Source organism: Macaca thibetana, chromosome 19 (genome assembly GCF_024542745.1).
Source record: "Macaca thibetana thibetana isolate TM-01 chromosome 19, ASM2454274v1, whole genome shotgun sequence".
NCBI lineage: Eukaryota > Metazoa > Chordata > Mammalia > Primates > Cercopithecidae > Macaca > Macaca thibetana.
Window position 1 is genome coordinate 32,250,927 of NC_065596.1, and position 22,816 is coordinate 32,273,742.

General features: G+C 42.9%; 2 protein-coding genes and 1 long non-coding RNA gene across 4 annotated transcripts in view; 2 read left to right on the top strand and 1 right to left on the bottom strand.

Annotated features, from left to right (window-relative positions):
* Positions 1 to 22,681, top strand: FPR3 (formyl peptide receptor 3). Its single transcript, XM_050771412.1, is given in 3 exon segments — positions 1 to 441; positions 19,915 to 20,652; positions 20,654 to 22,681. Coding segments are annotated over 3 exon segments (1,218 nt in total). The 5' UTR covers positions 1 to 292; the 3' UTR covers positions 20,985 to 22,681.
* PPP2R1A (protein phosphatase 2 scaffold subunit Aalpha) overlaps positions 1 to 22,816 on the top strand; it is a 526,337-nt gene that overhangs the window by 93,646 nt on the left and 409,875 nt on the right. The window lies entirely within an intron of this gene.
* The window catches only part of LOC126943080 (uncharacterized), a 50,285-nt gene that overhangs the window by 14,423 nt on the left and 13,046 nt on the right, over positions 1 to 22,816 (bottom strand). For both annotated transcript variants that reach the window (XR_007721693.1, XR_007721692.1), the window contains exon 3: positions 5,463 to 5,646. This is a non-coding gene — a long non-coding RNA (uncharacterized LOC126943080). The remainder of the gene's footprint in view (positions 1 to 5,462; positions 5,647 to 22,816) is intronic.

The window sequence follows — 22,816 nt, forward strand, 5'->3', positions numbered from 1 at the left end:
ACCTGGAACTGGTCGTTCTTAGCTGCCAAAAAGACATAAGTATTAAAAACACAAACTGCAAACTGGTGATATTCTTTACAAATGTAACATTAAGACTGTGTCGTGACTCCAGTCGGCCTTCTCTCCATCTCTGCACTCAGGCTCAGCTGACTCATGGCTCGTACCGGAGGGACTGGGCCCATGGTTGGCCACCTTGGGTCCCTCCAGTCTCCCATTCCATGGTCGCACACACCTTGAGGGCACCCACACAGCTTGTCCATCTCCTGTAAAACACAAGCATATCCTCTTCCCCATGTCAGTAAATCCACCGGGCCTTTCTATTGTTCTTCTTCTGGGGATTTCCATAACATTTTTGGATAAACTTTCCTCTTTTCCTCTAACAGTTGCCAATGTCTTTCTGCTGGAGTCTTACCATCCGTACCGGGAGTCAAAAATTTTAAAGTAAGTAAGGCTAAATGTAGTTTTGATTGAGGTGGTAGTTGGCCTCCTATACCCCATTTTTGTCTTTTCAACATGCAGTGTAATGTTTGATGTGCCTGCTCTATAATGCCTTGTCCTCTAGGATTATAAGGAATTCCGGTTTTATTGGTTAGAGCCCAAAGCTGTAGGAAATTTTGAAAAGCATGACTAGTATAAGTGGGTCCATTGTCAGTTTTTAATTGTTTAGGTATCCCCACATGAGCAAATGATGACAGACAATGTCACTGTGCATGACCAGCTGTCTCACCTGTTTGGCATGTAGCATGCAGCATATGAGAATAAGTGAAACAAATTAAGCAGTTCTGGGCCTAGTGTACTTTCAACTGTAGCAGTTTCTATGCGACTGGCTACATTTACAACATAAGCTGAAGAAGAAGAATCTCCTTGCAGGGTTTGGTAAAGATGTATAAGTTGATAGGTAGCAATACCTAACATCGGGCGTAGCCAATTAATATCTCCTAATAATTGTTGAAAATCATGTAAAGTCTGCAACCTGTCTTTATGGTTGACAATGTTGATTGTAGCCTGCCATGGTCCCTGGTGGAGTGAACGAAGGGGGCGAGTGTGGGAATAAAGGCAAGAGATAAAAGAGTATATTTGGAAGAAGGGGTCAGGGGGCAGCTTGCCTCTAGTGGACGAGGGCCCTGAGCTTTACACAGCCCTCCGTATTTATTAGGCAAAAGAGATAGCGAGAATTGCGGGGGCGGGGGGTGTTGTTGGCCAGCAGCTTGATTCACAGCAGGCTTGCAAGACTGCATTCTTAAAACAATAGGCGCTAGATTTCTCAATAGATAACTCTCAATAGATAACTTCAAGGAGCCAGGGAGTGAGGCCCTCCGCAGACCTTTTGGTGGCAGGGCAGTGTGAGTTTGCCCACATCCTGCATTCATGATAAACAGTTTGCTGTTTGATCACATAGCCTCCAGCGGAATGCTGAGTTGCTCACATCCCACGGGCCTTCGTCTCCCTGCAGTTGATAGGATCTGAAGCTGTGAGCTGTAAAACCTCGCAGCTGACTGCAATTAGCTCTGAGTGTTGAGCTGAAACCCGAGATCATTATTGTTTGAGTATGTTTTGGTCCATAGATAGCGGCATGACCTTTGGAAGAGCCATCAGTACAACAAGTGTGCCCACCTGGTATAGGTTTGTGATGAGTAATAACAGGAAGAATGAAAGAATGGATTTTATTAAATGTAAAATTTTGTCTGAGGGTAATGGTTATCTATAGCACCCATGAAGTCTGCGAACGCAGTTTGCCAGGCAGTCTTCATTTCCCAAGCTGCAGCTTGTTGCTGGGAGTCTAAAGGAACAATAATTTTGTCAGGATCATATCCCATAAGCATTTTTGACCTATGCCTGCCCATAGTTACAATTTGTGTAATTAAAGAAAGATAAACTTGCAAGGTTTTGACTGTTTGATTAGATAGAAGGAACCATTCTATCACTGTTACAGACTTGTCTATGAACTGGCCCAAAAGTCCTGTTGGAGAGTGGGGGGTAGGAAGAATAAACAAAAGCAAAGGTTTTTGTGGTTGTAGCCATGAGGCATATCTCTGTTGTAACATTTGCTCTACAAGCTGTAATTCGGCTTCTGCCTCTTTAGTTAGTTGCTGCCGGGAATTGAAGGAAGAATCTCCTTGCAGGGTTTGGTAAAGATGTGTAAGTTGATAGGTAGCAATACCTAACATCGGGCGTAGCCAATTAATATCTCCTAATAATTGCTGAAAATCATTTAAAGTCTGTAACCTGTCTTTACGGAGAACTACTTTCTGAGTTGGTACACTTCTCTCTGTAACAATCATTCCTAAATATTGGTCTGGGGAAGTTGTTTGTACCTTTTCTGGAGCTATTTTGAGATTCCATTTAGTCAGAGCCTGCTTCGTTTCTCTGAATAACTGATGTAGGTTTTGATCTGTAGGAGCGGCCAAAAGAATATCATCCATAAAATGAATGACATAAGCGGTAGGAAACATATTCCGAGGCTCCTTGAATGCCTGTCCTACAAAATGCTGACATAGTGTAGGCCTGTTAAGCATGCCTTGGGGTAAAACTCTCCATTGATAATGGGAAACAGGTTCTCTTTGGTTAATAGAAGGCACAGAGAAGGCAAAACAGGCTTATTCTTCTCGTGTAAGGGTGTAGTAAAGAAACAATGCTTAAGATCTATTATACAAGAGGCCAGTCTCTTGGAATAGCCGCTGGAGATGGTAAAACTTTTTGTAAGGCACCCATCAGTTTTACATGTACATGAATAGCTCTTAAATCATGTAGTAGTCGCCATCTTCCGGACTTTTTTGGAATAACAAACACTGGAGAATTCCAGGGTTATGTGTCTGGCATCCCATTGTTCTTTTACTAGCTGCTGAAGTTGCATCAGGTTCTCCTGAGATAGGGGCCATTGATTCACCCATACAGGTTTTTCACTGAGCCATTCTAATGGTAAAGGCAGTGGGCGGAGGAGAAATATCAATGACCCTCATCAGAAATCCTGACATCCTATCCCTTTTCTCTCTGTTTTTCCATTACTGATACTGGGTTAGGATTTCCTTGAAGAAATTTTCCTAAACATTTTCCCCTCTGATAGCCCATGTTCTTCAACATTTTAAATCCGGGGTTATGCAAGTTTTCATTTGTAAGTCTCCTATCCCATGCTGTAAGTCAGTCTCAACCCCATAAATCGATAGCTATATTTGCAACATAAGACTGAAAAGTACATGACTGTCCATCCGGACCAAGACAAGGTAAAATCTCAGCGCTCTGTTGAACACTTTCAGCTGTTCCTACTCCCACTAAGGATGGAGAAGTTAATTGCAAAGGCCAGGATGGGGGCCAATTGTCTTTAGATATTACTGACATATCAGCTTCCTTATCCATAAGACCATAAAATTTCTTTCCTTTAATTTGTACTACATAGGTGGGTCTATTAGAGGCTATGGGTTGGGACAGATAGATTTCCCATGTAGTTGTGCTCCCAAACCCTTTATTTCCTCATTTCTCCTTTCATGGAGAAGGGTGTGATTTGCAGAGAATAAGCAATAATTGAGCAATATATTCTCCCAGCTCAAAACCCCAAAGATTTTGTGACATTAAAACTACTTGAATTTCTCCATAATCAGAGTCAACAACTTCTGGGACTACAGTAATGCCCTGTAAGTTAAGGCAGCTTTTGCCTAAAATTAGTTCCACATATCCTGCTGGTACAGGTCCCCAAATACCAGTGGGAACTTAGACGGGTTTGTCTGCCCCAACTAACATTACCCATTCTCTGACTGGGAGATCTAATCCTTCACTCCTGGTGTTCCTGGGGTGAGGGAATCAATGTGCCTCTGGGAACCCATGCCTGAAACAGGGTTGAGGTCTGGACTGGGAATGCCCTCATTGTTTGTGGGGCCTGGGTCCAGGCCCCTGTCTCATTTCCCAGCAGGGGGGTGCCATTCTGATGAAATTTTGGGTGGCACTGATTAGCCCAGTTATTTCCTCTGTTACAGCAAGGACAAAGCCCTGGCGTTTCTTCCGCTGGGTGGGGCACTGCATTGTAAGGTCCTTTCTTTCCTGAGATCTGGTGGCATTCCTTTATAAGATGCCCAGGTTTTCCACAATTATAACATTTTCCCATTTTAGGGTTTGACCTTTGGCTCCTTTTAGATTTGTCAATTGCTAAATTAGCCACTGCTTGCATTAATATTGCAAAGTGATGAAGCTCAGTTCCTACATCTTGACAAGCTCTGAGAAAATTTCCCAAGTTTTTTATACACCTCACCAGTGCCAGTGCATGTTTACAATCCGTGTCTGCATTCTCAAAAGCTAGAGTTAAGGTTAGCATTTCTGCAGCCGTGGTATGAGGAATCTGATGCTTCACTGCCTCTTGTGATCTTGCAAGAAATTGCACATAGGGTTCCTGTGACCCTTGCATGATTTGTAAAAAGGATTGTACTGGGACTCCCTCTTCAGGAACAGTGGCCCAGGCGCATTCAACAGCCTGTGCACACTGCTGATAAGCAGCATCTGGGAGTGCCATTTGACTTCCCAGGTCTGAATAAGCGCCATTACCTAATAGCATATCCTCTGTAATGTCTCTGTTCAGCAACACGGTTCTGTTTAGCCTGGTCTGCACACATTTCTTGCCAATTTAAATTCCATGTCAGATATGCATTAGCGGACAATCAAGTGTGCACCAAGTGTCTCACATCAAAGGGTGAAAGACGCATAGCACCAAACACAGATTCTAGCAATCCTAAGGTGAATGGGCTCTGTATGCCATTATTTACCACTCTGCTTTTAATTCCTTCAACAACTTAAACTCCAGCGGGGTGTGTTCATGAATAACCTGCTGTGGATTGTTTGGATCAGGCCTTATGGAAATAGGAAAAACACAAGATCCTAAGGGCTCTTCAGCTATGGCAGCAGAGCATAAAATTCTTTGTATTGGGGTCTCTATTTCTGCTACCAAAGGAGGCGGTACACATGTTTCTGCAACTGGAGGAGGCGGTATAGGCCAATTTTTATCCTCCCTCTCCTGTTTTTTATTTTCAATTGGAGCTGTGAGTGGGACAACAGATTCAGATTTTTAGATTCAGCCTGCTGTCCCGCAGAATAATAAAGAGATAATGGCACAAGTACAGTATGAACTAAACTCCAAGTGGATAAAACAGAATAATCAATTTTAAGACCTTTTTGATGAGCTTGTTTTAATCCTTCTCTTGCTCTGTCCCAATTTTCCACATCAAGAGTGCCTGCCTGTGGAAACCATTGGTTATGTGTAATAATCTCCTGCAGCAGCTTAGTTAATGTCTGAGAACTAACCTGAGCACCAGTTTGTTTCAACAAAACTTTAAGCAACTGCACATAATGTTTTTTTTCAGTAGACAAAATCTGCCCCATGTTACCCTGATTCAGAAAACTTCCCATTCTCAGTACTTCTTTAAGGCACTGCTCCCAGTACCTCTTTAGGGCACTGGTCAGTACCTCTTTAGGGCACTGACCTTATATCCACTGCCGGCCGACTCGTCCTGGGGTCCCCGTTTCCCCTGTTCCAGGAGATCTTCTTCATTCATGTCCTCATAGTCCCGTGTTCAGACTGTCGCCTGTTTGAGTGCCACCTGTAGAGCACCCAATTCTGGGGCTGTTCGGGACACCACCATGTAATGTGCCACAATCCCTGGTGGACTGAACAAAGGGGGATGAACACGAGAATAAAAGACAAGAGACAAAAGAGTACATCTGGAAGAAGGAGTCAGGGGGCACCTTGCCTCTAGTGGACAAGGGCCCTGAGCTTTACATAGCCCTCCATATTTATTAGTCAAAAGAGATAGTGAGAAGGGGGGTGGAAGAAGGGGTCAGCTGCTCAGTCCAGAGTAGGCTTGCAAGACTGCATTCTCTAGATGTCCCAGTAGACAACCTCAAGGAGCTCGGCACCAGGAAGCGATGGCCCTCAGCAAACCTTCTGGTAGCAGCAGTAATCGTGAGTTTGCCCACATCCTGCATTCGTGTGCTGTTTGATCATATAGCCTCCAGTGGAATGCTGAGTTGGTCATATCCCATGGGGTCTTTGGCTCCCTGCAAGGATCCCGCTAAATGTACTCACTCTGCCCCTATTGTCTTGAGAAGGCAACTATATATAAAATTTTGAAAAATGAGTATACCTCACTTTAACTACAGCCTTGCCTAAATTACCCATAGTCATACCTATTGTTCTAAAATAGCCTATGTTGGAGGTACGTTGCTCTAAAATAGAACATGTTGGAGGTAGAGCAGACACAATAAATAATACATTAAAATTAAAGTAAGTTGTTTGCACTTAGAGATTGGCTTGATAAAATCAGATCACTTAGTCCCCCAGTTAAGATAGTTAATACGGCCCAATGTAGGGTGAAACATGGCCTTCAATAATTAAAATTTGTTACACAAAACATGATTAATAAAAGAGTGACTATCCATACTGCATCTCCATTTAACAGTCCAAAGTGCTTCTTGTTCCCATATCTGGAAAAAAAAAATCATAAAGAATGTCTTATGATGGACGACTACAGCATTAAGGCTGTAGTCCCATCTATCAGGGCCCCCATATCTAACATCTAATATTATTAAAAATTGCTAATACTATTCAATCAAGAACTGGTAAACATTTTGCTCTAATTCATTTGGCTAGCATGTTCTGTTAAGTGCTTATTTCTACAGACCCTCAGCTACAGTTGCCTCCACCTCTGAAGAAACACAATACACCTTTCCAGGCCACCTAGGGGTACCCTCATAGCTTTGTCATCACACACAAGCTTTGCAGACAAGAGCTTAATGACATCCACAATCTCCATGAGCACACATACAGCATTACGTTGAGGACATCCTCCTCCAAGAAGATTCACTTGATACACACATTATGGTCATTTAGACTAATTTGTCTCTTAGTCCATTCAAGGTACTATAACAACATTTATTATGCTGGATAATTTGTAAACAACATAAAGTTAGGCCAGGCATGGTGGCTCATGCCTGTAATTGTTGCAGGAAGTCAGGGACCCTGAACGGAGGGACCAGCTGAAACCATGGCAGAAGAACATAAATTGTGAAGATTTCATGGACATTTATTAAAGTTCCCCAAATTAATACTTTTATAATTTCTTACACCTGTTTTTACTGCAATCTCTGAACATAAATTGTGAAGATTTCATGGACACTTATCATTTCCCCAGTCAATACTCTTGTGATTTCCTGTGCCTGTCTTGTCTTTAATCTCTTAATCCCATCATCTTCGTAAGCTGAGGATGAATGTCGTCTCAGGACCCTGTGATGATTGCGTTAACTGCACAAATTGTTTGTAGAGCATGTGTATTTGAACAATATGAAATCTGGGCACCTTAAGAACAGGATAACAGTGATTTCAGGGAACAAGGGAGATAACCTTAAAGTCTGGCTGCCTGTGGGCTGGGCAAAACAGAGCCATATTTCTCTTCTTTCAAAAGCAAATAGGAGATATATCACTGAGTTCTTTTTCTCAGCAAGGAACATCCCTGAGAAAGAGAATGTGTTCCTAAGGGGAGGCCTCTGAAATGGCTGCTTTGGGAATGTCTGTCTTTTACAGTTGCAGATGAGGGATGAAATAAGCCCCGGTCTCCTGTAGCGTTCCCAGGCCTATCAGGATGAGGAAATTCTCGCCTAATAAATTTTGGTCAGACCAGTTGTCTGCTCTCAAACCCTGTCTCCCGATAAGATGTTATCAATGACAATGCATGCCCGAAACTTCATTAGCAATTTTAATTTTGCCCCAGTCCTATGATCTCGCCCTGCCTCCATTTGCCTTGTGATATTTTATTAATTTGTGAAGCATGTGATCTCTGTGACCCACACTCTATTCATACACTCCCTCCCCTTTTGAAAATCACTAATAAAAACTTGCTGGTTTTGTGGCTTGCGGGGCATCATGGAACCTGCCAACATGTGATGTCTCCCCTGGGCACCCAGCTTTAAAATTTCTCTCTTTTGTATTCTTTTCCTTTATTTCTCAGACTGGCTGACACTTAGGGAAATAAAAAAGAACCTACATGAATTATCGGGGGCAGGTTCCCCTGATATGTAATCTCAGCACTTTTGAGAGGCTGAGGTGGGTGAATCACCTGAGGTTACAAGTTTGAGATCAGCCTGGCTAACATGGTGAAACTCTGTCTCTACCAAAAAATATAAAAATTAGCAGGACATGGTGGTGCACCTGTAGTTCTAGCTACTGGGGAGGCTGAGGTAAGGGAATTGGTTGAACCCTGGAGATGGAGGTTGCAATGGACTGAGATCATGCCACTGCACTCCAGCATGGGTGATAGAGTGATGCTCTGTCTCAACACACACACACACACACACACACACACACACACCATAAATTTATTGATCACAGTTCTGGGGGGTGTAAAGTCCAAGATCAAGGTGCTAGCAGATTCAACATCTGGTGAGGGCCATTACTCACAGACAGTGCTTTCTATCAGTCCTCACAAGGTAAAAGGGAAAGACAAGTGCCTATAAGACTCTTATAAGGCACTCATCCTACTTATGAGGGCAGAACAATCATAATCTAAAACCCCCACCTTTTAATACCATCACCTTGGAGATTAGAATTTCCCATACTAACATTTGTTTCTCCCCTCTGTATATTGGGGGAAGCTCCATACTGGTTTGAAGCTCCATCTATGCTCCATACTGGGGAGGGGAGAAACAAACATTCACATCATAGCAGATGAGTTACAATAAAGCAATCACAACTTAAGGAATGTGGGATTTATAAAGAGCACTCATTCTTCCTCACTCTCCATAGCTATCCAGTCTTCAAGGCTCATCTACTAAGCCTGGACAATCTCTCCCTAAACCACACCTCTTCTGTGTCACACTATTTCTCCCTGAGTAAGTCTTCAACAAGTTCACCTTGATCTCCAGCAACATTCTCCACTCTACAGCCTCTGCCTCTAATCAGAAACATTCTCAAAGCCATCCCTTTGCAGGACTCTAGAGCAATATTTTTCTGAAGTACACACCTGATAAGTGAGTCCCTTTCCTACTTATGTGACTTTTTGTGTCCTTAAAGAGAATTTCAAGTTTTTCTTGTAGATTCAAGATGCTCCAAGAGATGGCCTCTGCTTCTTGCTTGCACACTCAATGTGTATTGCTGTCTGCCTGTCTGCCTCCATCTATGCTCTAACAACAAAAGATAGCCTGCTATGTCTTATCTTTTTTCCTGTGTGCTTTCACTCCCTTCTGCCTAGATTGAATTATTTTTTTCTCCTTTACCCAGGCCTTTAAACTCAGCTCAGGTGTTACCTGCTCCAGGAAGTAATCCTAGACCCTGTCAGTCTGAGTTAGTTGTTCCTTTTGGGGGATTCCATAATGAACCAGGCATCTGTCTATCATTATATACCCCAAGTCTACCATGACCCAAGCACTGCACTCTCATCTCTCTATCCGGGTGATCGGCATCTCCAGGGCAGAGCCCATGTCTGGTTGATCTCTATGTCTCCAGCAGCTGGCAAGGAAGTACCTCTTCAGAGACCTGCATCAACATAATACCTGCCACCTCTCATTACCTGATAAGTAAATTCCATTCTAATCAGGTGGCAAGATGTTTTCCTCTTTTTTTTTTTTCCCACAGAGTCTTGCTCTGTTGCCTCGGTTGGAGTGCATTGGTGTGATCTTGGCTCACTGCAAGCTCCACCTCCTGGGTTCACACCATTCTCCCACCTCAGCCTCCTGAATAGCTGGGACTAGAGGTGCCTACCACCAAGCCCGGCTAATTTTGCTTTTGTATTTTTAGTAGAGACGGGGTTTTACCGTGTTAGCCAGGATGGTCTCAATCTCCTGATCTCATGATCTGCCTGACTTGGCCTCCCAAAGTGCTGGGATTACAGGCATGAGCCACTGCACCTGGCCAATGTTTTCCTCCTTTATAAAATGAGACAGGCATGTGAATGAAGTCAGTTTTTCTGTTTGTCTTTATTCTTCTTGCTCAGGAGGGCCCGTTGATGTGATGTCCAGAACAGTGGCAGCCATTCTGTGGTCATTTTCAAGAAGGCCCTGGAAGAATGCCAATAGGATGGTGAAGCAAAGGGCTTCAATGAAACCCAGTTCTTATTTAGACTCAGATTCTATCACCTTGCAAAACTTTTTGTAATAATAAATTCCTTTTTGGTTTATGTGCTTCATATGTTTACTATACTTGATCACTGAAAACATCCTTTTGGTATAGTGATTGGGGGAGAAAAGAGAAAATAGTTGACTCTTGTTTTCTGCCTCTCCACTTGTCTTCACGGTTGTGGTGCTTCAGCTGGAGAACAATGTCTTGATGTTGCTTAAAATCTCAGAAAGGGCCCATCTCCTCAGATTTAGACCTTTAACTCTTCTCAGATTAAGATATTTGAACTAAATTTGTTGTAATTTTGTCTATTAACTAATCCTTAGAGCTATGTTGCATGTCCGACAAATTATCTCCCTCTGGAGCAGAAGGTTAAGAGGTTAATCTTGGTAATGATATTGGATAAAGGGTACTCTCTCATGCATCTGCCTCACCTCTCAAGGTTTTTTGTTTGTTTTGTTTTTGTTTTGAGACAGATTCTAGTTCTGTCACCCAGGCTGAAGTGCAGTGGTATGATCTCGGCTCATTGCAACCTCCATCTCCTGGGTTCAAGTGATTCTCCTGCTTGGTCTCCTGAGCAGCTGGGACTACAGGCATGTGCATCATGCCGGGCTAATTTTTTTATTTTTAGTAGAGATGGGTTTCCACCATGTTGGCCAGGCTGGTCTTGAACTCCTGACTCAGGTGATCTGCCCACCTCAGCCTTGCAAAGTGTGGGGATTACAGGCATGAGCCACCAGACCCAGCCTAAAAATCACTTTTTTTGGTTTGTTTGTTTGGTTTGTTTTGAGATAGAGTCTCGCTCTGCCCCACAGGCTTGAGTGCAGTGGCACAATCTCAGCCCACTGCAACCTCCACCTCCTGGGTTCAAGCGATTCTCCTGCCTCAGCCTCCAAAGTAGCTGGGACTACAGCCACCTGCCACCATGCCTGGCTAATTTTTGTATTTTTAGTAGAGGCAGGGTTTCACCTTGTTGCCCAGGTTGGTCTTGAACTCCCGACTTCAAATGATCTACCTACCTCGGCCTCCCAAAGTGCTGGGAATGCAGGCGCGAGCCACCTTTTATCACATCTCATTTTATGTTAGTGAGGTTATTTAGGGTGAGGTCCCTTGATAGCCTCAGTTAGGGCTGGCCACCACAAAAATAAAGTGACTGGAGGGTTGGAGTTTTCAGTTCCACCTATTGACTTCCAGGAAGGGGAAGTGGGGACTGGAGATTGAGTTCTATAAAAAATGTTGGCCTCATGCCTGTAATCCCAGCACTGTCAAAGACTGAGGTGGGTGGATCTCGAAGTCAGGAATTCGAGATCAGGCCTGTCTCTACTAAAAATACAGAAATTAGAGAGGCATGGTGATGCGCGCCTGTAGCCCCAGCTACTCAGGAGACTGAGGCAGGAGAATCGCTTGAACCTGGGAGGTGGAGGTTGCCGTGAGCCAAGATCCCGCCACTGCACTCCAGTCGGGGGGAAACGGTGAGACTCTGTCAAAAAAAAAAAAAAAAAAAGTTAGAGACCAGGCATGGTGGCTCACACTTGACATCCTAGCCCTTTGTGAGGCTAAGGCGGGCAGATCACTTTAAGCCCAGGAGTTTGAGACCAGTCTGGGCAACACAGTGAAACCCTGTTTGTACAAAAAAATACAAAAAAGTAGTTGGGCATGGTTATCTCACGCCTGTAGTCCTCACTATTCAGGAAGCTGAGGCTGGAGAATCCCTTGAGCCCAGGGAAGTGGAGGTTGCAGGGAGCAGAGATCATGCAACTAGACTCCAGCCTGGGTGACAGAATGAGACCTTGTCTCAAAAAAAAAAAGAAAAGAAATTAGCCAGGTATGGTTCCACGTACCTACAGTCCCAGCAGCTCAGGAGGCTGAGGTGGGAGGATCACTTGAGCCCACGAGTTTGAGACTGCAGTGAGCTGTGACTGTACCACTGAACCCCAGACTGGGGAAGAGAGTCAGATCCTATCAAAAAAAAAAAAAAAAAACCCTCTTGAAAAATGAGATTAGATGAGCGTCTTGAGTTGGTGAACACATAGAGGTGCCAGAAGGGTGAGTGCCTGAAGAGAGAGCATGGAAGTTCCATGTACCACCCCAACCTCTCCCTTGCTATATACTTGCCCTATGCATCTATTTTGACTGTTTTTGAGCTGTATTCTTTTCTCCTTTTTTTTGATACAAAGTCTCACTCTGTTGCCCAGGCTTGGAGTACAGTGGCATGATCTCGGCTGACTACAACCTCTTCTTCCTGGGTTCAAATGATTCTCGTGCCTCAGCCTTCTCAGTAGCTGAAATTACTGGCATGTGCCACCACACCCGGTTAATTTCTGTATTTTTAGTAGAGACAGGGTTTTGCCGCATTGGCCAGACTGGTCTCCAAATCCTGGCCTCAAGTGATCCACCAGCCTCAGACTCTCAAAGTGCTGGGATTACTGGCGTGAACCACCATGCCTGGCCTAAGCTGTACTCTTTAAAATAAACCAGTAAATGAAAGCAAAGTGATTTATTGTGTTCTGTGTGCCATTCTAGCAAATTACCAAACCTGATGAGGGGGTCACAGGAACCCCTGATTTATAGCCCATCAGTCAGAAGTACAGGTGGCCACGTGGGACTTGGATTGGTGTCTGAAGTGAAGACAGTCTTGTGGGAGTGAGTGCTTTAACTTGCGTGATATGACGCTGGCTCCAGTTAGACAGCATCAGAACTGAATTTAATTGTAGGATAGACAGTGGTGTCTCCAGAGAATTGAAGAATTGCTTTGTTTGGAAAAAAGCCCACACATATGCTGTTAGAAGTACATGTGTAAATAGAGAAGTGAGTTTTTGCTTAATCATGCATCTTTGGTGTTTATTGTTTTCCTCTCATTTTTTCACCTCGGTAATTGTTTCTTTCATTTTCCTGAATCTCTGAAGAAGAAGAAGAAGAAAGGGCCTGGACTCTCATATTCCTTGACCCTGGTTATTTGGAGGGGTGAACTCCAGTCTCCCACAGAAAGTTAGAGGTGAAGGAACATTCAGACACATAGGTTTCTAAGATGAGTAGTTTGATGACATCTCCAAGGTGTCTTCTGGGAATGGTAAGAAACTCTGAGTTTCTGCCACTGGATTGATTCCAGCTCCATTGTCCCCTTGTCCTTCAGCGAAGTCTCTGCTGAAGCCTATTATGTAAAAATCACAGGACACCATTGGCTTAAACTGAGCTACTGTACTACACTCAACAAACAAACCCAAAATAGAGTCACTCATACTAAAGTTCCATGACACCAAACCAAAAATTAAGTTGTTTATCTGGCTTTCTAAAAAATCATAAAGAGGGCCGGGCGCGGTGGCTCAAGCCTGTAATCCCAGCACTCTGGGAGGCCGAGGCGGGCGGATCACGAGGTCAGGAGATCGAGACCATCCTGGCTAACACGGTGAAACCCCGTCTCTACTAAAAAAAATACAAAAAACTAGCCGGGCGAGGTGGCGGGCGCCTGTAGTCCCAGCTATTCGGGAGGCTGAGGCAGGAGAATGGCGTAAACCCGGGAGGCGGAGCTTGCAGTGAGCTGGGATCCGGCCACTGCACTCCAGCCCGGGCGACAGAGCGAGACTCCGTCTCAAAAAAAAAAAAAAAAAAAAAAATCATAAAGAGGGAGAGAGAAGATAGCCAAATTCCCAAACAGGTCACTTTCAGTAGCCATGAAAATGCCTCTGCTTTAATCCTTACAAAAGAAGTAACCTAAGTAACCATGTCAGTCAATCTGTTTTTTTTTTCTTAAATTATTGTTTCCCTATTCCCACTGTACAGAAAAAGCAACTTCGAAATTACTATTCAGCATTTTTTTTCTTTGTTTCTGCTTTCTTTAGCCCTCCTCTCCCAATAAAATCAAACTTCTCTGTTCTACTCATCAACACATGCATTCTATTTTGAGGGATGAGGTGTTGATTCTTGAATTACAAATAAAGTCAATAAAAACTTTACACTAAATTAGTTGTAATTTTGTCTTTTGACAAATCCTTGGAGCTTGTGTTGCTCGACAGGAAGTCAGGAACTGGCCACAAGAAAAGGAACTCAGCTGGTGGTAAGTTGGGGTCTGGCAACTTAAAAATTATTGTTGGAATGCCTGCTCTATGACAGACATTTCCTAAACTCTGGAGCAGGGCTGTGCAATGAAGTATCACTTGCCAAATACAGCTTTTGGGTGCTTGCTATTTTTCTCATTTAACCTTAAGTGTGCTATAAGTATAAAATGCATTTCATGTCTTCTAAGACTTAGTATGAAAAAAGAATGCCATTTATCTCATTCATAATTTTTATTCTGATTAAATGTTCCAATGATATCCTTTTAGATATGTAGGATTCAAGAAAATACATTATTGGTGTTAATTTCCCAAATGTTTCCTACTCTGTTTACACATGGCTACTTGAAAATTATAAGACACAAATGTGGCCCATGTTTACAGATCACATTATGTTTCTATTGGACAGTGCTATGCTAGAGACATAGCACTGAAAGAAGGTGCTACTTGTGGAGTTTGTATATCAATGCAGAAAGTATTTAGGATAGAAAATAAAGGAATGAACAAAGACGAAAAGCATCTGGTGAGATAGGTTGGACCTGGGGCAGCCAGTTTGCAAATGGGTCAAGAGGATATCTCTGAGGACAAGCTATTTAAGCTAAAATATAAATATTCAGAAAGAGGCAGGTGTGGTAAGCTCCAGAGGAAGATCATAGTAGGCAGAAGGAAGAGAGAAAGCAAAAGCCCTAAAATGGCAAGAAGCTGGCATGGTCAAGGAATCAAGGAGTCCACCATGGGTCCAGCACAGTGTGTCAGGTGAGAGGGCAGAGATGAGGTCTGGGGATACACAAGACAAATCCCAGGGTGCTTGAGAAGTGTGAGTTAGAAATGTGGAAGCCATAGAAGAGTGCTGAGAAGAATAACTCATTGTCTTATTTTTCCTATTAAAATACAATTTGTCTGTGTCTGGGCTTTAGGAGAGGGAACAGCAGGGCCAGGAACAAGCTATCTGCAAAGTTTGTACAAATATCCAAGTCTAACAGGGCCATGGACATGGGTAGTGGAGATGGAGATGGCTCTGGCTGTGCATTCAGCATGTTCTGCAGATATAATCAATAGGACTTGGATTGTATTGGCTGGTAAGGAAAACAAAAGGTGAGTTCTAGATTTAGAGCTTTAATAACTGAATATTTAAACTCCAAATAGATAGAGAATATTGGAAGAACGGCAGGTTTGGGAGCACGGGACAAACAACCGGTTGGTTTGGGCAATGTTTGGTTTGGAGTGTCTATGGGACTCTCATGGGGCGATATCAAGAAGTCAATTGATTATATGAGACTAGAGCCCCAGGGGAGGCCAGTGCTAACAATTCAGATGAGAAGACAGCATGATACTTTAAGCTGTGAGACTGAATGATATCATCTATAGAATGTGGGACACCCTAAATTTAGAGACATTCAGAGCAGAAAGCACCAGTAAATTGGACTGAAAAGAGGTGGCCAACTGAGCCGTAAAGACAACCCAGAGTGGATTGTGTGTACATCTTATCATCTTATGATATGGAAAAAAATATGCTTGAATTAGGGGAAAGAGATCCAGTCGTTCCTATGTCACTGGAACATCAGGATAAAAACTGAGAAAGGTCCACTGGATTTGGCAGTCTGGAGGTCATGTGCATCCTTAGGAGAGTGCATTAGCTGGAGTGCTAAGGAGTAAAGTCAATATGGAATGGATTCAGCAGAATAGGTGAGGTGAGAAAAAAAAAAAAAGCAAGCAATTAGAGACAACCATTTCTAAGGTTTAGCTAGGAAATCTCTTTACAGAAAACACTTCTCTTAAAGAAATAGGGTTGAAGTTTGGAAAGAAATAGGGGCCAAGATTGGTTTCTTTTTAAAGGGAAGGAATAGGATAATGTTTATGTGGTAACAAGAAGTATCTAGTAGAAATAAAATCTTGAGAGTTTCTTTTTAGCAGAAAGCAGAAGGACAAATACCAGTTCTTGGGGAAACAAGAGAAAGAGGGATGGAAAGCAAATGTGAAGAGGGAAGTCACTGGGAAAAAGAAGTCTTTATTCACAATAACAACGGCAGGTAAATTGAGGGTTAGGAAAGAAAAGGCTAAAAAATGCACATCTAATTGTTACCATTTTCTCATTAAAATATCAGCCAAGGCCATCAGCTGAGAGTGGAACAGTAGAGGAAGTTGGTCAGTTTGAGGAGAAAGCAGAAGGGCTGAATGTTATTTTAATGCATCAGAAATCATACGTGCTGGAGAAGCAGATGCTAACAAGGAAGTGCTGAGTTTCCATTTGAAATCTGTAATCATACATCCATTTGAGCCTCTCAATAACTGTGACATTGAACAAGTCACTTCCCCTCTCTGAGCCATGGTTTCCTATGGATTACACAAGAACGGTATTTGTCCCAAAGCAAGGATATAGAAATAATAAAATATACATTGGTTGACACACATTGGGATTGCATCAAATAGCAGCCCTCATAATCAGTACAGGTGTCATCTCTAGTCCATGGTTCTCTTCTCCACTTTATAACTAGGGTGGATCCAAAATTTTACAACATTGTCTTGTTGGTCTGTCCCCACCTGTCACTGCACATTCATCTTTTCCTTTTGTGTCAACATTTCCAAATGACTTAGAGAATATGGATACATCATACTGTCTGAATGTCTTCTAGGATATTTGGAGAGTGGGTGGAGAAAATCTGAGTCTGCTGAGGAACTAAGGAATGGGAGAGGGTTAACCATACAATTCTGTTGAAATCAGTCTGGTTGAGCTCCAACTCTGGTTCTACCCCTTTCTGACCGGGGGCTTTAAATAATTAATGTAACCAATATAAGTCAACTTCCTCATCTGTGCAATGATTATACTAATTCAAACTAAGATTAGTCAATATGCACCATGTCTCAGGGTGTGTTCAGTGCTTACACATATTAACACATCTCATCTGTAGAGGCTGTGAGAAGCATTGTTAGGGTTAAAGGAGAAGCTCTTGGCATGTGAGTAATGTTCATAAGTAGTAGCCACTATTGCTATGAGCATTGTTCTTGTCCTGACCTTGAGCTCTGTAAGGCATGACCCAGGATTGAGCCCCATGACACAGCACACAGTCTGGTGAGGACCAAGAGTTCCCATTTGTCACAGACACTCAGTCTAGCCTAGATTTCCATGTCCAGTCTCACTTAATCCTCACCTGAAAGTTAGACGTCACCACAAAATTGTCCTTGTTAAGCAGAGGAGAAAACTGAGGCTCAAAGAGATGTCACTGACCAAGAACCCATATTGGCAAGGTACCAAAGAGTAGAGATCTAACTGACCCCAAAGCCCAGGGCTCTTTACTCTGTAACAGTGATGTGCATCTAGGGGGAATTTTGCCTCCCACGGTACCTTTGACAATGTCTATAGACACTTTCAGTTGTCACTCCTGAAGGGGGAGTTGCTACTAGCATCAGTGGATAGAGGCCAGGGGTGCTGCTAAATATTCTACTGTGTACAGAACAGTCCCCCACAACAAAGAATTATGCAGCCCCAATTGTCAGTAGTGTCAAGGTTGAGAAACCTGGAGCTACATTAAACAATGTCCCATGAAAGACCTCAGTGAATGTGACTGGTAATGACAGGAAGAAAAGAAGGAAGAGAGAAAGGGAAAGGAGGAAAAAACCATGATACTAGGGTATGACCATATGCTGGAAATCTTTGGGGAACTCCTTTCAAATGCAGCACTTTAGAGTTGCAAAGGTAGTGGCTCTAAAGTTGTTCATCCTGAATTTCAAATCTTGCTGCCTCCACTGACCGGCTGGACATGATGCTAAAAAATCTAAAAAAACCCGTAGGGCATGAATTCCCTCTGGTAAAAAAAAAAGGGGGTAATGATGGCTGCCCACAATGTTACTATGAGTATTAGATGAGAACAAGTGCTAGATAATTGCTGTTACTTTTAGAGAGGCTGGATAGCCCAGGGTGGGAAGAGTCTCTAATTTTCATGGCCATAAAAATCACTGTAGCTTTTACACAGAGAGATTCTAGAGTGGGGTTCATGAATATGCACTTTAACAAATACCTTGGATGCTTCTGATAAAGCCCACAGACCACAGTATAAGCAAATTTGGTCAAGTGGCAAAGACACAAGGGACACAGAGACCTTTGGGTTGAGTTGGATGCAACAGCTTCCCATGTGACCTGGTGCAGAGACAGGGACTGTAATTTTGTGATTCTGTTTCTTAAAAGCAAGGAAATAGATCCCAGAAACACACCAGGATATCTTCCCATAGTGTTATTGCCCAGAATTTAGTCATGTGTCCACCAATAAGCAATCCCTTGCAAAGCAAAAGTAATTCTAGTTAGAACAAATTAGAAAATCAAGATATGCCCGCAAAGATGGAGGAGGGATACCTTCCCCAAAGAGTGAATAACTGAACAAAATTGCGATTTGATTTGCAGAGAAGAAATGATGAACAGTTATTTGTGGGGGAGGGGCACCACCAGCAATATCTGTCAAAATTGTTGCATAGAGATAGGGCTTAGAATTCAGACTAAGCTAAATTAAAGATCTTTGTCTACTGTTTCCTACTTAAGTGACCAGCAGATTTCACAATTGCTCTCAACATTGAGTCATTCCTATGGAAACTACAAACAATGAATATTACAGAGCTATTATGTAGACCAAACTACAACCCATACATAGCAATTAACACAGTGAATAGTCTCTGATAAGAACCCTACAAATATTAGCTAAATATTCATGCTCATTCTGTTTATCCCACAGACCTTGAAGATATACAACGAATGCTAATTCACTGCATCCCAAGCACAGAACTTTATATCAAGTAGGGACAATGAAAAGCAGAAGGGAGAAAGTAAATATAGGGTCCCCTTTGTTGACTTCCTCTAGCATAGAATCTATAGGATGTAATATATTTCTGCTCTTTTTTTTTTTTTTTTTTTTTTTTTTTGGTGGGGGCAGGGGGACGGAGTCTCGCTCTGACGCCCAGGCTGAAGTGCAATGGCACGATCTTGGCTCACTGCAACCTCCGCCTCCTGGGTTCAAGCAATTCTCCTGCCTCAGCCTCCTAAGTAGTTGGAGTTACAGGCTCTCGCCACCACACCTGGCTAAGTTTTGTATTTTTAGTAGAGATGGAGTTTCACCATGTTGGCCAGGCTAGTCTCCAACTCCTGACCTCAAGTGATCCATCCTCCTCAACTTCCTAAAGTGCTGGGGTTACAGGCATGAGTCACCACGCCCGGCCTATAACACGTAATATATGTCTACATATTACAGGTAATGGTTCCAAATCCTCTTCAGCTATGAACTCAACCCAAATCCTAAAACTTTAAATTAAATATCAACTAAAAAATAGGTAAAGGGTCCTCACAGTGGGAGGGACAGGAGCTGGGAGACTGGGAGAGCATGGGGCCGAAAGAAGTTGCAGAGCTTGCCAGCATGTTTGCATTGAGTGATAGAGGCCACAGATGTGAACCTTCTGACTCTGAGTCTTGTGCCTTCCTCACGACGCTGAAGCTGCCTATGCTCAATTTCCATTGTCCATACACTCTCAGTTCAGTATTTCCGCTGGTGGATAGAGCCCTTTAATCCTCTTGCTAATCAGCCTGATAGATGGAATGCATATTAATAATGACGGGGATATGGAGAACTATCCTTTCCCAAAGGAACTCTGAGAGAGTGCCAATTTTATGTTATAACTATTCACAAGGCTCACTAGGGCGGGTCTTGGTAGGAGGAGGAGCTATAGTGGAAGTTAATGAATAGTTGTACTGTAAGATGGTGCCACAGCTGAGAAATGGCCATTGCTGAAATGTTACAGGTGTGGGAAGATGGAAAGCGATTTCTCCATTCCTCTGAATGAATCTGAGGAGGTGCTCCCTGAGCCTGCTGGCTACACCGTTCTGTGGATCTTCTCACTGCTAGTCCACGGAGTCACCTTTGTCTTCGGAGTCCTGGGCAATGGGCTCGTGATCTGGGTGGCTGGATTCCAGATGACACGCACAGTCAGCACCATCTGTTACCTGAACCTGGCCCTGGCTGACTTCTCTTTCAGTGCCATCCTACCATTCCGAATGGTCTCAGTCGCCATGAGAGAAAAATGGCCTTTTGGCTCGTTCCTATGTAAGTTAGTTCATGTCATGATAGACATCAACCTGTTTGTCAGTGTCTACCTGATCACTGTCATTGCTCTGGACCGCTGTATTTGTGTCCTGCATCCAGCCTGGGCCCAGAACCATCGCACCTTGAGTCTGGCCAAGAGGGTGATCATGGGACTCTGGGTTCTTGCCATAGTCCTTACCTTACCAGATTTCATCTTCTGGACTACAGTAAGTACTGAGAATGGGGACACACACTGTATTTTCAGATTTCCATTCTGGGGTGACACTGTTGTAGAGAGGATGAACGTGTTCATTACCATGGCCAAGGTCTCTCTGATCCTCCACTTCATTATTGGCTTCAGCATACCCATGTCCATCATCACAGTCTGCTATGGGATCATCGTTGCCAAAATTCACAAAAAGCGCATGACTAAATCCAGCCGTCCCTTACACGTCTTCAGCTGTGGTGGCTTCTTTCTTCATCTGTTGGTTCCCTTATGAACTAACTGGCATTCTAATGGCAGTCTGGCTCAAAGAGATTTTGTTCAATGGCAAATACAAAATCATTATTGTCCTGCTTTACCCAACAAGCTCCTTGGCCTTTTTTAACAGCTGCCTCAACCCAGTTCTCTACGTCTTCATGGGTCATAACTTCCAAGAAAGACTGATTCGCTCCTTGCCCACTAGTTTGGAGAGGGCCCTGACTGAGGTCCCTGACTCAACCCAGACCAGCAACACAGACACCAATTCCGCTTCACCTCCTGAGGAGAGGGAGTTACAAGCAATGTGAGGTCGGGGATATTTTGGGGCTCTGTCTCTTTCTACCCTGCATTAAGCGGAAAAAAAATTCTGACAGTGTTTTTCTTCTACATTCATACTACCACCACCACCACCACAATCATCAACATAAAAGAAGTCTGTACCAAACGTGTAGGAGGTTTTCCCCACAACCAAGCAGTAGACACCATCTGGGTGTCGTACAATTAAATTCCAACACTATCTACCTGGAGTTAGTGTCAGATCCCACAGATTTAAGGCTCATTCCCCAAGTCTGCTCCTCCAGTTGAGACACAAGTCACAAATCCAGCCTTCTGAAACTCTGGACCAACCAGCTTCAATCAGGATTCCCACTACCCCCTCTTTGGGGGTAGAGTGGCTCATGGAACTCAGAGAAATAATTTAATTGCTAGAGTGGCTCACAGAACTCAGCAAACATTTATTTTGGCTTGCTGGTTTATTATAAAAGACACTACAAAGGATACAGATGAAGAGGCGCATAGGGCAAGGTATGCAGGAAGAAATGAGCAGGTTCCATGCCCTTCCTAAGTGCATCACCCTCCGGGAACCTCTGCGTGTTCACCTCTCATGAAGCTCTCCAAATCCAGTCCTCTTGGGTTTTTATGGAAGCTTCATGATGTCAGCATTCTTTCCACCAGAGTACAGGATGGGACCCTCCCTGGGGAGGGTCTTAAGACCCACAATTAGAAAGGTGAGGGAAGATTAGAGTCCTGCTTTGGGGTAGATGAAAGGAAAGGAGAGAGATTCTGTTTCCTGAGGCTTAACCCACCCAACATTATAACAAAGGCGTGTAGCAAGGGATACGGGAGTTATGAAGCAGAAACCATGGGCTAAAACCAACATACATCTTAATACCAGATACCCTAATCTCAGTCCTAACTTCATTTAACCTTGGTCACATTGAGTCATTACAGGATGAGTGGCTCAAGTATTTCCTCAGGGAAAATACTTCAGTGCCCTCCCTGATTTGAGGGTAAGAAGTAGATAATGAGGCCACTGTGGGTGTTATTTTTCATGTCTGGACCTCAGCCTATATCCTGAGACTAAGTGGAAGTGGGAAAAGAGTACAAGAGAAGAGACAAAGTGGGGGGATTTGTAAGGCTTAGATGAGATAGTGTTTTTTTAGAAAAAATCTTTATCTACCATTAAGTAAAATGTTTGCCATAAGCTTCCTCGGGCTTTCTTTTTTTAAAGTCAGACTGTAGAAGGTTTCTTCTATTCTTATTTGTTAAGAGTTTTCTTTTATTGTTTAAATTGTGAATGAATATTGAACTTTATTAAATGCGGTTTCTGTAAATATTAACAAGATCATATTACTTTTATTCTTTTATTTATATCATTATAAATTAGATTATGTTTTCAATGTTACACTACCCTTGCATTTCTGAAATAAACCACGCTTGCCCATGATTTTTGAACATTTATAATCTGTGTCACAGATTTGTTTAGAATTTCTGTATTTATGTTTATGTAGAGATGGCTCTGTTATTTCACTTTTCTCTACTGTCCTTGTTAACTTTTACATAAAATGCATATTTTCCTGAAAGGAGTTTGGAAGCAATTTTCTAATTCTATCCTCAGGTATTATATCTTTTTTAAACATTTAGAAAAATTTGCTAGTGAAGTCAACTGGATCTTGGGTTTGTTTTTTGGGAAGGCTTTTAAATATAGGTTCAATTTCTTTAATAATTATTAGACCTGGCCATTTTCTTTTTCACATTGCTCACTTTTGGTAGACTGTGATTTTCAAATTCAAGAAATTTGGCCATTTCATCCCAACTACCAAACTTATGTAATCACCCAGTGGGTTCTTCCTGCCTGCTG